Source organism: Miniopterus schreibersii, assembly GCF_964146895.1.
Source record: "Miniopterus schreibersii genome assembly, chromosome: 5".
NCBI classification, from domain to species: domain Eukaryota; kingdom Metazoa; phylum Chordata; class Mammalia; order Chiroptera; family Miniopteridae; genus Miniopterus; species Miniopterus schreibersii.
The window spans coordinates 8,057,730-8,070,806 of record NC_138106.1 but is presented as its reverse complement, the minus strand read 5'-3'; the positions used below and the strand labels follow the sequence as shown (position 1 = coordinate 8,070,806).

General features: G+C 44.0%; 1 protein-coding gene across 1 annotated transcript in view; it reads left to right on the top strand.

The window, feature by feature from the left end:
• DOP1B (DOP1 leucine zipper like protein B) overlaps positions 1-13,077 on the top strand; it is a 72,767-nt gene that overhangs the window by 27,596 nt on the left and 32,094 nt on the right. Inside the window, exons 10-15 of the mRNA XM_081137908.1 lie at positions 2,344-2,464; positions 3,985-4,104; positions 6,333-6,435; positions 7,028-7,219; positions 9,466-10,150; positions 11,785-12,056. Of these exons, the coding sequence (XP_080994034.1) occupies positions 2,344-2,464; positions 3,985-4,104; positions 6,333-6,435; positions 7,028-7,219; positions 9,466-10,150; positions 11,785-12,056 (1,493 nt within the window). The remainder of the gene's footprint in view (positions 1-2,343; positions 2,465-3,984; positions 4,105-6,332; positions 6,436-7,027; positions 7,220-9,465; positions 10,151-11,784; positions 12,057-13,077) is intronic.

Sequence of the window (13,077 nt, the reverse complement as noted above, 5' to 3'; positions counted from 1 at the left end):
CATTTTGGTTAGGAAGATACCTTTGAGTTCCGATTGTGCATGGCCGCGTCGGTGCCTCCTGAGCACAGGCAGTGCTGACTTTGTGGGAACACTTCTTCAGTCACATGTCATGCTTCAGATGAGCCTTGATTTTATTTTCAAGAAAATAGGGGACCCTCCTCCACCTTTTTGTCTTGTGGCCCTAGGCAAACCTCTCCTGCCTTTTGGCCTTACTCTTTTCTCTGTCAGATGAAAGGGGTGAACTAGACTCTGGCTCCTAAAGGGTCCCCTCTTACACACTGTGGACCTGTGAGCATCGACTGAGAAAAGTGACCTCTTTCCTTTAAAGGAAAATGTTAGTGTCTATTCACTGTGTGATCTTAGTATCTAATCACTTGAACACCACAGCGGGGAAGAAAATCCTCATCTTGTCCGTGGGATTTCAGCTTTGAGGGCATCTGATGTGCCCACCGTTTGGTTGATGTTTCCTTGCCCTTCTGGCCTCGGGATGGAGACCTTTGCTTGTTCATTGAGAGACAGGCATGGAACATTCAGTGTGGTAGGGATGACCTAGGCTCTAGGGGTACAAAGGAAAAACGGCTTCTGGTCAAGCCAGAAGGAAGGGAGACTCAGGTCCTGGTGCGTTTTCACTGATGTTAATAGTAACAGCTGACATTTTTTTGAGCAATTACTTTGTGCGAAGTGATTTGCATATATCATTTAAGATATGTCTCCATACATATCTCCAGGCCTCCAGCAACCCTGAGATGGGTTTCCTTACTATACTCATTTCACAGATGGAGAGACTAAGGTTGAACAAGGGTAAGTCATTTGCCCGAGGTCACCCAGGAGCTGGGATTAAAACTGTTTGACTCCAGAGCCTAAGCTCCTTTGACAAGACACTGCTGTTTACCAGATAGCACTCAGATGAGATGTTACTCATGGAACACAAGATGAACTTGTATTGCATCGCTTGAGTGGCTTTAGCTGCTCCTGTTCAAAGTCAAAGCCTGAAGCATCTGTCCCTCCAAGATCCACCCTTAAGTGTTACCTACAGGTCCATGTGCATTGTGCAGACTTTCCCTCTCACCCTTCCCCTTCCCTCCCCCTCAGTCACCCAGCAATGGTCCAGTAGATTCTTCTCTAGGAGTGGATTGACTGCAGCTCTGAAAAGTCATGATTTAGTCTGAAAAATGAAATGACATATAACTGTATTGGGAGCTTGCTGTAATGTGGGGAAGTATTCAAAGAAAAAAATGTAAGTTAGCATTTCGGAGATGGGTGTTTTATGTCAAGGCCGTGCACCTTGAGCCATCAAAGGCGTTGCTGCCCACTTGGGCTCCTGGTCCTGTTTTCTGAAAGGCATGAATGGCAGGCTTCTGCCCAGTAAACAGTTGTTTAATTTGTTCTATCTGCTAATTTAGGTGTCGGAGGGAAGACACAGTTGAGAGGCAAAGGAGTGGACTGTGTAGAACTAGAAGGCACAGGACGGGTCTTCAGTCTTGTCTGCTCTTCTGCTCTGAGGCTTCAGCCACTGCCTCATTTTCTCCCCCACTGATTGGGGCAGCAAACCTGCCTTCACTTGTCAAAAGTATTCTGCATTCTTTTGCTGTAGATAAAAGATTAATCTGCTGATTGCTTTTCCCCTAGCTTGATCCTGTGTTCATCCCTCTGTACTCGGGTGAGAGTCCTTCCTTCGCTGCCTGCCAGCTTCTGTTTGTGGAGCAGCAATGTCCAGCTGCCTTGCAGCTGTCTAATTGGCCACAGTGCTCCTCCAGGGTGCAGCTGGTCCAATTCTTTGTGCCGCCTTCATAAGCTTTTCAGGATTGGTGTTTTCTTTTGTGGTGGTCTAGCTCACGATTAAAAAAATTCCCGAGTTGTGTTTATATTGAGTAATGTCTCTGGCTGAGCAGTTTATGGACATTTAAAACATTGTACATACTTAACCAATGTCACCCCAATAAATTCAATAAAAATTTTTAAAAAGCATCTGCGTGTGCCCTGGCTCCACCCAGCAGACTCTGACACACTGTTACCTAAACTCTACCTCAGTGCCCTTATCTGTAATCAGAATAGCAGTTTAGCACCTGGTCGTGTAGCTATTGTATTAAATAAGTTAGTAGATATAAAATGCTTTGAACAGTGTCCAGCACATAGTAAGTTCTACAGAAATATTGACCATTTTCAGGGATGTTAATCCCCAGCTAAAGGTGTCATTGCCACAACTTTAAGTTAAATTTCTGTGCATTTTAGAAGATACAAGTTGTCTGTATATACAGTTACTGTGTATGTTTCATGTGTATGTCATTTATTGATTTAAAAATGGACTGTTAATCTCTCTCACCATTTCCTTTTTAATTGCAGGGCCTCAGGTGGTTGGGGATTTATTTCTTGAAGTCATCCGGGCCTTTTATTCCTATTGCAGAGATGCGCTTGGCTCTGATCTTCAACTTAGCTACACGCAGAGTGGAAATCTGCTGATCAGGTCTGGGCTTGGCTTCCACCTTTACACTCTTCCTTCCTCCCTAAGGCCATGATTTTTGTTTCTCTGTTGTTTACCATAAATAGTGAAGCACTAGGAAAGCTGAGACGTAGCTGGTTATCTTAATGATAAGTCAGTCAACAGGAATTGACTGTTTCCTGTTGAATGCTGTGAGGAGTTTAAGAGGAGTTTCACCTAGTCTTTGCCCTAGCCTGGGAAGTACAAACCATATTTATTGATCAAATATGAAAACTGTTCAACAGAGGCAGCTGGATCTCAATTACTCAAGTAGTGAGTTACAGGGAGGAGGGCTGGTGGGAGGGGGATAAGGTCATGAAGTGGAACCAGGGGACTTGAGTCTTCAGGAGATGAGTGGGGGTATGAGGTCAAGGTAAGGGCATCCCAGGGCCCAGGCTCCAGGACCCTGAGGGCAGGGGGAGCGGGTTTGGGAGACAGCAGACCTATTGACTTAGAAGGGTCTCATTATCTGTCAGCCCTGTGGGGGTTTTTTTGGTTTCATTCTTTTTAAGGTAGTACAACCTCTGTCTTACTACTTTTGATATAATTTCCTTCTGCTTGAATTGGCATTGGGTATATTGAAAATTTAAGTCAAGTGGAAGAGTTTTCTGGTCTTTTCGTTGTAAGCATACCAAGAATTCTTAACGTTTGCTTTTTCTCTCTGAGTAGTTTATTGTTTCTCTGAATATGAACACAGTACATGCTCATTGTAAAAATATACCAATATTTGAAGACATAAAGAAAAAAGATATCACCCGTAATCCCACTGGCCCTTCAGAGAAAAACATAAAACATTTTAATTTTTTTCTACACTCAGTGCAGAGAGAGAGACAAGAGAGAGATGCCTATCTTTTATTTTAAAGAGAATTACACTGTTTAGTTGCCTTTTTTTTTTTAATGCAAGTTGTGAGTAGCTCTACTCTCTCCTGTGGAATATAATGGTTGCCTTAAATTCCTCGGAAAGGATTTGTCACTTATTTAAGAAATTCTGATTGAATGGCCATTCTTTTACTGATTGACTTTTAGGTGGTTTTTACTTTTTCAATATTTTTAATGACCTTGCAGTGGTATCCTTATGCACACATCTCTGTGTGCAAAGCTTTGTGTGGGATAAATCAATCCCTAGAGTAAATTTCCTTAGTCATAGAAGATGCACATTTAAATGTCAGCCAGATTGCCCTCCTGAATGGTTGTGCCACGTTGTTCCACCAGTAGAGCATCTACTTGCCTATGGTTGGACTTAAACTGGTTTTCTATAGCATGTTCTTTTTACTATAGCTCTTAAGCTTATTTCTAACAGAATATGTCAACATAGTGTTTAGGGTGACATTATGCATACTCTTTCCTATAGAGGAACAGTAAATAATATTTTTAACTAACTGAGTTTGTCGGTCTCTCTAGAAAAAAGTTATAAATGGTAAAATGAGTTCGTTTTTCAGATATGGTGTTCTTGTCATACAGGGTTTTTCATAGATATATTTGTAAATATTCCTTTTCCTTTACAGTTCAATAAAAGAAAACAGAAATGCCTCTGAGATTGTTAAAACGGTGAATTTGCTGATCACTTCCCTAAGCACAGACTTTCTCTGGGATTATATGACAAGGTGTTTTGAGGATTGCTTTAAGTAAGTATCCAGTTCAGGATAATGAATGTTTAGGAAGGATTAGAGGGTTTCATGGTTTCGTAGCTGCTTATTGTGGTCAGATTACACATAACTGCCTAAGTTGGATGGTCCTTGCTGAGTACACGATTAGAAAGAATTCACTTAAAAATATAATAGAATAAAAAGTTTTAGCCATTAAGAAGGTTCACATCATCTTTGCCACAGAATTCTAGAGCCTCTTCATGTATTAAAGTCAAACTTTAGAAAATTCCCTGTGCATTTTCTGGTTACCCTGATGAAGTCCGCTTTCTTCGCATAGTTCTCTTAGAGGCTTGATCTGTGAAAGAAGCTTCATTTTGTGGCTCTGTGACTGGATTCAGTATGTTTGAAAACATCAGTCTCCTTAAATTCTTATTGAAATCAGTGTATAACTCATCAGAGAAAAGCATTAATGTTTTAAGTAACTATAGTCAGCTTTATGTCACTTTGAATCTGGTGAATTACACCAGCTCAAAATCATGGGTGGTGAACTCTGGGAGTAGCGTGCTCTCTGGCCCAGCCCTTTTCCACGTCATTTCCCCTCTCACGGAGGATTAATGTTGCCTCTGAAGCCCTGCTCTGTCCTGTGAGTCCTGCTCTACTTCATGCGTGTCGCTCTCCATTGGAGTGCTCTATGCTATGGCACTGCCTTCCTCACAGCAGCGGTAATAGGAGCTTTACTTATTGTTTGTCTGGGCCATCCTCTGGCCTGAAAGCCTTAGCAACTCATGAGCTCTTCGGGACAGCCCAAAGAAAGTAGGCACTCTGTCGCAGAAGAAAGCTGAGCTCAGATCCAGAGGAGGTACCGCGTGTGGCATTCCACATTAAATTAGCAGCAGGCAGCCCAGGAATGCCTGGCTTCCCCGCAGCCCCTGCTGCGCAATTCCAGCCCCCAGAGCCTGCCCCCAGCAGCGTTCGGGTCTGTGATGATTACATTCATTGTGATTGGCCTCACGACAACAGCAAGGCCATGTTATACTGAAGCCGGAGTATATTCTGGTTAGTGTAGTTCCATTTTAGAGTTACAAGGTATGCTTTCTTTGAAAAAATTAACCATGAAACATTTCTGATGTAAGAAAGGACAGGGAATACTGTCAGACACATGTACCCACTGCTGAAATTATAGACAACACTTGGCCATTACTCGTCAGATTTTTTTTTAAAGGAATAAAGTGTTGCTACCAAGGTAGAGCTAACTCCCCCGCTTCACAATGCCTTTTCTCCTTTCATCCCAGTGTTCATCCTGAAATTAGTGTCTATTCCGCCCATGATGTTATCTGTGCTTTTCCAACAAGTGTGTAAATGATACAGCCTGTTTTGTCTATTGAAGTCTTATATGGGCTGTTTTGGGGGCTGACAGTCCTTGGGAGAGTTGTCTGTGTTGTAACATACACCTCAAGCATAGCAGTCCATGGTGTGAATAAAGTTTCAATGTTTTCTTTATTACAAATACTGTGGTGGCCATCTTTGCCCGGTCTCTTTAGGCACACACTTAGAAGTAAACTCACTAGGATGTGTGTATACAGTTCTTTAGTCCCTCTCAAGTTATGATAAACTCCAGTGTAATGAAGCCATAATTTACATTGAAGAAAATATACTCGGGTTGAGTTCTACTGTGATAGCTAGATGAACCCAAACTTCCTGTTTTGAGAACCAGTGTATACTTTGTAACTTACCTGTTTAACCAGTTGCCTACTCTTTTAAAAGGAAGTGTTGAGTTTCAGTAGTAAGGTAAGCAGCTACCAGTAGCATTGAGCAGTTGAGTTACCCTGCTCTGTGGAAGCTGAACAGTCCTGAGCAGCTCTTCAGCTGCGGATGAGCTCTGGAGTTGCACGGAGTGCTGGCTCCTACAGAGGGTTGACAGGTGTTGAGCCACACCGTGCTCTAGCCAGGCTCCTCCCCTCGGAACAGCCTTTGGTCTGGGTTGGGAGCCTGGAATTGTTGCCATTAACAGTGCTTCAGATCTTCTGGGTGTGGCTCCCACGTGGGCATGGACCACCCTCATCCGAACTGATGACAAGCAGATTCAAGACACTTACTGATACTTCTCTATGTGAGGAGGTTTTAGGCACCAAAGCTTAATTATTGGAACCACAGGAGCTGTCTTTCATTATGTTTGAAACAGAATAAGTAGATTTGTTGAAAATTAAATGCTTGAAAATGTTGTAGGAAAAAAATTGATCTGTTTTTTTCTCCTGGGACTTCTGTAGACCAGCAAAACAGAGTCCTGCCGTCAGGAAGAGCATCAGCCCTCCCCCCACGGTCTCGGAGCTCTGCACCCTCCTTGTGTTCCTTCTGGATGTCATTCCCTTGGTAAGGTCCTTTGCTGTGGAGGTGGCTCGACGCTTGCTATTAAGTTTTTATTAATGTTTGTTGGCCTGTTTGATAAACCTGAAGTTACTAAAAAAATAGTTTTACATGAATACACAGCATTATTTTAATGTTCCTTTCAGCATGGGTGACATAGCTGGACAGAGTCTCCTATATCTTTTATGCCTTATTTAAAAGGGGTTTTAACTTTTGAGCCAGTTGTAAGTTATGTGAGCCAGATGGTGAGTGGGGCATCGTCCTGCACTGCAGTCATTTAGGAGTGGGAGTAAATGCATTTCCTACTTAAAAGTTCTGTAGTAGTCCAGTTTTCCCAAAGGAAACTAATTTCTTCAATGTGGCAGAAATAAATGTGGCAGTGATTTTCTTTAGGAAGGGTAAAGCCACTTAAAAGGAGAGAATGAAAGTCCATGATTTGTCCAGATCAGAAATATTTTGTTTTCTGATTTGGGAGTTAATGTAAAACTTCCTTATGCTCTAAGAAAATTGAACTTTCTAAGAAGCCGTTGCAAGGTGCATTTTCCTTGTGATTGTAAACTGAAGCCATGTTCATTAAACCTGTGTCTTTATTTCACAGGAACTTTACTCCGAGGTGCAAACCCAGTATCTCCCGCAGGTGCTTGCCTGCCTGGTGAAGCCCCTGGCCGAGGACATGGAGGCTCTGAGCTTACCTGAGCTCACGCATGCCCTGAAGACGTGTTTCAAAGTGCTCAGCAAGGTCCAGATGCCGCCCTCCTACCTGGACGTGGATGCCACAAGCGGAAACTCAGTACGTGCCTGGAGCCGCCAAAATGGGAGCAGAAAGTAATTAGGGTTGGTTAGCGTAGATAGAAGGGCTGGAAGGTATATAGGTGATAGCTACAATATGCTTCTCAAATCCTCACTTTATGAAGGTTTTTAGCATGGACATTAACTTCCCTTCACCCACGTCCCTGCTTCCTCCCTGCGCGAGCCCACAACTACAGCTCGTGGTTAGACACAGCCCACTGCCAGACCTTTGTATGTGCTTGTTTGTATTTGCACAGCTTTGTTTTTAAAAACATAAGTGAGACATTAGTTTCCTTGGATTGCAGTAACAGAGTGCCGCACACTGGGCGACTTGAATGACAAAGCCACTGTCCCACAGCCGAGGCCAGAAATCTGAGGTGACGGTGTCAGCAGGGTTGACTGGTTCTGAGGCTGTGAGGAAGGTTCTGCCCATGCCCCTCCCTGATGGTTGCTGGCAGTCTTTGGCGCTCCCTGGCTTATAGACTCATCACCCCAGCCTCAGCCTTCATCTTCACACGGCGTCTTCCCTGTGCGTGTATCTGTGTTCACGTCTCCCCTTTTAGCAGCTCACCAGTCATTGGATTAGGGGCGACCCTAAGTCCTCATCTTAACTTGATCATCTGCAAGGAGCCTCTTTCCAAATTAGGCCCCGTGACATTCACGGGCACCGGAGGTTAGGACTTCATTGTCTTGTTTTAAGGAACGCAGCTGAACCCATAACACACACTGATTGGCTTTGCTTGGGGCCATTTTCCCTCTTGCTAGACACAGAGGTGTCTTTTTCTTTTTTAGGCCTGCGTGATGCTCTGTGGCATGGCTTTAGGATTTCCCCAGCCACTCCCCTGTTGATGCTGTTTAGGTTGTTTCTAGTTTCTCACTTTTACAGACAGCTCTGCAGTCGGCACCCTCGCACAGCTCGTTCATTCGTGGTTGCGAGTGTTTGGGGAGGATCAGTTCCTAGAAATGGATTCAGTCAAACCCATTTCTTTTTAAACTGGGAGAGAGGCCGCCAAATCAGCCTCCAAAAAGACTTAACACAGTTCCACAAGCAGTTTGAGGTCCATGGTCTTTGGATTATTTTTACTTTCTACTTTGTCTAGGGATTGGAAAATTCTGCCCTTGAAATATCACACTGCACAAAATTACCAGCAAGGCTGAAATGCTGTGCTAATGCTTATTACATTAGCAGAGAACAGAAATACAGTAAAGACAGTTTTCACTGTACACAGCTTAAGGAGAGGAAAAAGGGGAGGGGTGTGTGGAGCAGCCAGCCAGCCCCGTGCTGCAGACTGGCAGGAAGGGAAATCTCAGACATGGAGCTAAGTCTGACCTAGTATTCGAGACCGTAGCGTTGGAAGTTCTGACTTTTGTTATTAGTTCACACGGAATGATTTCCTTCTGGAATATACTTGTAGTCTCATTAAGGTTGGTGTGTACCCACCCTGGTCACAGCAAGTGAGAACAGCTATTGGGGGAAAATATCCTAAAAATGACTTAAGATACAAAGTTTAAGTATGTGTAGTCTACACGTTAATAAGAATATGTCTCAAAAGTTGCATAAAACTCTTGTTCTTCCCTGGAAAGCACCATGGGTTAAATGCTGAAGAATTTTTAATTTAATGTAATATTTTCTAAGTAAAGTGTAAGCAAAGGAAAGAGGTTGCTTCATTGGAAAAGCCAGAAAATTTATATAGCAGGCCTTCGAATAACATTTTGTTATAACAATGAGATGCTGTGGGAACTTAACTCTTGTTTATATCAGTAGCCTGTGGTAAAATTGCTTTCCTTTTGCATCATTTCACTTAAAGTGGCAAAGCCTGTTCATGACATTGAGGACTTACTGTATTCTTATGTATGAGTTTTATGTGTGTGTGTGTGTGTGTGTATATAAAAACTCCGTTCTAGCTTTCTCCTCTTATTTCTTCATGTCTTTATTTTACCCTCAACCCAATTTCCTCATTCATATTTTTAAATCTGTTGGAAACTGTTTTTAACTAACTTTTTAAAGAGCCTAAATAAATAACTCAGGTCCAGCCTACCCAGAGAATGTGGCTGTCTGTCCGGCTGCCTCTCTCCTTCCTGTGTGCCGTCTTCATTTTACTATACACTGTACACAGGGATTCTCTTGGTGCAGAGAATTATGATGTTAAAAACCAGGAAGAGCACATTTGCGGTTTGCCTAATTCAGCTAATATTTGAATCCCCTGGTCTTACAAGATGCACATTACAAACTTCTGTTTTTTGCAGAGTCCAGTAAAAGGTGAAAACAGTGACATAATTTTAGACACGAAGGCAGTGATCCCGGGTGACGAAGATGCTTTGTTTCCTGTACTTAAATCTGAAGACAGCGGGATCGGGCTCAGTGCGTCCTCACCAGAGCTCTCTGAGCACTTGAGGGTCCCTAGAGTCTCTCCTGAAAAAGAGGACGTTTGGAAGACGGGTGGGAGTATGCAGAGGACATTTTTTTGCGTCCAAGAGCTCATAGCCAACTTTGTCCACAAGAACATCTTTGGAGTACAGCTAACGGTTTCTGGAGAGGAAAACAAGGCTGAAGAGCCCACAGGCCAGCAGGAGGAGGGCATACTTCGGGGTCCAGAGCCCAGCCTCCGCGGCAGGAAGAACTCATGGGAGGCCAAGCCCATCAGTGTGCCCCAATTTAAACAGATGCTCTCAGACTGGTTCACAGTTCGAGGGTCTCCATTTAAGATAAAAAACGTTCAGCCACCATCACCTTTGCCCAGCAGCCCTGGCCAAACAAAGGAGGGAGACTGGGCTGTGGACCAGGTGGTCACTGACCTGGGGAGCTCCAGGGAGGGCTGCAGGGAGGCTTTGGCCGCTGCCTGCCACCTGCTGCTGGACTGCGCCACCTTCCCCATCTACCTGTCCGAGGAGGAAACAGAGCGGCTCTACGAAACTCTCTTCCAGCTCCCCGGTGAGCGGGTGGTCCTCAATGGCCCATCTTGGGGACTCATGGTACTTAGGTCATTGATGTTTCCAGAGGAGCTAGGATCGTGTCTGCCAGGGAGGAACTATGCCACATTTGTTTCCTCCTGTAGTTTCTAGTTAGTTGTGTATACAGATTACAAATTGGTGAAGCTGGTTCTTTATTTTTAAACATTGGGTATTGGCCCATTAAAAGATCTGGAACATTAAAGGCGCTTAATAATAGTTGGTAAATAGACTATTTCATGAGACCTGTTGTTAAAGATTTGAGCATTAGTCTGCTAGGGCTGCCATAAAAAAGTACCACAAACTAAGTGGCTTAAGCAACAGAAATGTACTCTGTCCAAGTTCTGGAGGCTGGAAGTCTGAAATGAATGTGTTGGCAGGACCGTGCTCCCTCCAAATGTTCTAGAAAAGGATGTTCCATGTCTCTCTCCTAGCTTCTGGTATTTCTTTGGCATGTAGCAATATAACTCTAGTCTTTACATGTCATTCTCCCTGTGTGCATGCCTGTGTTCAAATTTCCCTTTTATTAGGACACCTGTTTTATTGGATTAGGGGCTCACTCTATTGTGACCTCACTATAACTAATTATATCTACATCGAACCTATTTCCAAATAAGATCACATTCTGAGGTTCTAGGGTTAGGACTTCAACATAAGAATATTTAGGGGACACTTCAACCTGTAGCAGGCAGTGTCTGAACTTGGGCTGCCCTAACGAAATACCATAGACTGAGTGGCTTAAACAGTGGAACTTTATTTTCTCACAGTTCTGGGGGCTAGAAGTTCAAGATCAGGATGTCAGCATGGTTGGTTCCTGGTGACAGCTGTCCCCTTGGTTATAGGCAGCCACCTTCTTACTCATTGCTCACATTCTGGGAGAGTGGGGGGATTTCTCTGATGTCTCTTCTTAAAAGGGCACTAATGCCATCTGAAGGCGCTATACTCAGGACCTCATCTAAACCTAATTACGTCCCACAGGCTCCACCTCCAAACCATCCCGTAAGGGGTTGTGGCTTCAACGTGAATTTTGGACAGATATAATTCAGTTCAGTTCATAGCAGGCAGTGAGCACTTTAAAAATGGGGAGGGGGAAGGTGGAAAACAAGAAAAAGTGATTATGTTGGTGGGAACATAGGGCAAAGATTTTCCGTTTTGCAGTCATTACCTTAAACTCCCCGTGCACTTTGTCTCCCGGCTCCAGCTGCCAGTGTCAGTGTACTTGGAAGACCTGCATTGATAATTGGTATCCGCCATGTGTCCTACCACTAAGAGAGCCCCCCAAAAAACAATTTGAACTCTATGTGCAAACGTGAATTTTACTTGTAAATTTTAAAAAATTTAATGTGAATTTTACTATAACTAAATTTTTAAAAGAAAACAAACATTTTGAATCATCTCAAAGCCCTGAGATTGACATTGGTAGAATTCAAATAATTTGACAAACTTTTGAAAGCAGACTTGGTCTCATTTGTCCGGTGGCCCTGACTGCTGACTGCACACCAGGTCACCATGAGAAGGTCTAGATGGCTCCTGGATCCCAAGGTGTTTTAGAACATCCGAGCACCATTCTCATGCGGTTTTATTTGTTCCCATCCTCTCTGGTTGGCTTCCTTTCAGGAGCAGGCGATTCTAGTTTTCCATTGTGGCTGAAATCCCTCATGACCATTTGCTGCTGTGGGACCGACTGCTACCTCCAGAACGTGGCCATCTCCACTCTGCTGGAAGTGCTCAACCACTCCCAATCCCTCGCACTTGTCATCGAGGACAAGATGAAACGCTATAAAATCTCTGGGTACAACCCATTTTTTGGCAAGCTGCAGATGGTGACAGTGCCTCCCATTGCACCAGGAATCCTGAAGGTCATTGCAGAGAAAACAGACTTCTATCAGGTATTTCCCGCTGGAAAAACAGTGGGTGGAACACTGGGATTCTCTTCCCAGACCATTTACAGAAACTTGTCCCTAAGGCTGTAGCTGCCATGAGAGGTGACATCCAGAGAGGGTTGGAGACCTGTGCCTGCCTTGGGCTCTTGGCACAGTGTCTGGCCCTGGAGTGAGTTTCCCATATCAGCAGTTTAGTTGTAACTTGATCATTGGAAACCACATTCCCTTAGGTCAAAAATAAATAATGAATGGTTAGAGGCCTGAGCCAGTCAGTGGTTCATTTGCTCTGTGCAGAGAAGACAGTTTGTCACATAGAAATAAATGGGCCAAAAAAGTTATTTGATCTGCTATGTCCCTAAAATATTATAATCTATATCCTGGAAGAATGTGTTCAAAAATCCCCCTCCATGAAGTGGGGACCAACCCTGGTTTTGAGCCTCACCCTATTAGGTCTGGTACCCCCATGGGTGCTTCCTGGGACTTGGGGAGGAGCTGCAGCTGGCTGCAGGGCCTGCATGTTTAAAGAGCTAAGATCAGGGCTAGAGAGATGGAGGACTCAGTTTGGGATACAATTTGTATCCTGGCAGTGAGCCAGGCACCTGCTCAGCATTGTCCACAGACATGGGAACAAACAAGTTTGTGGCAGTAAAGCCAAAAGCCAATTGGAGCTCACCCTAGGTGGTAAGGTGCTACAGTGTCCACCTCATGACGGTGACCAAGGATGCATCTCTGGAACTCCGGTGCTGGCACATGGGAAGGCTTGGTTTGTGCATGTTGAAAGAATGTGTGGACCAGTAGGTTCTTGCTTCCTGTTGACCCCCTCTCTGAAACTGGGGGTTCTCAGCTCGACACAAAGTTCCATGTATAACTGGTATTGTTGCCTCTGCCTGGATGACTTCTGCTGGGTTTCATGGTTTGCTTTGGGCTTGGGTTTGTTTTGTTCGTTGGCGATGTTTTTTTGTATATTAAGGATTCTCACATTGCAAATGCAGATAGAAGCCAGTACCTTGGGACCAGGACTGGACTG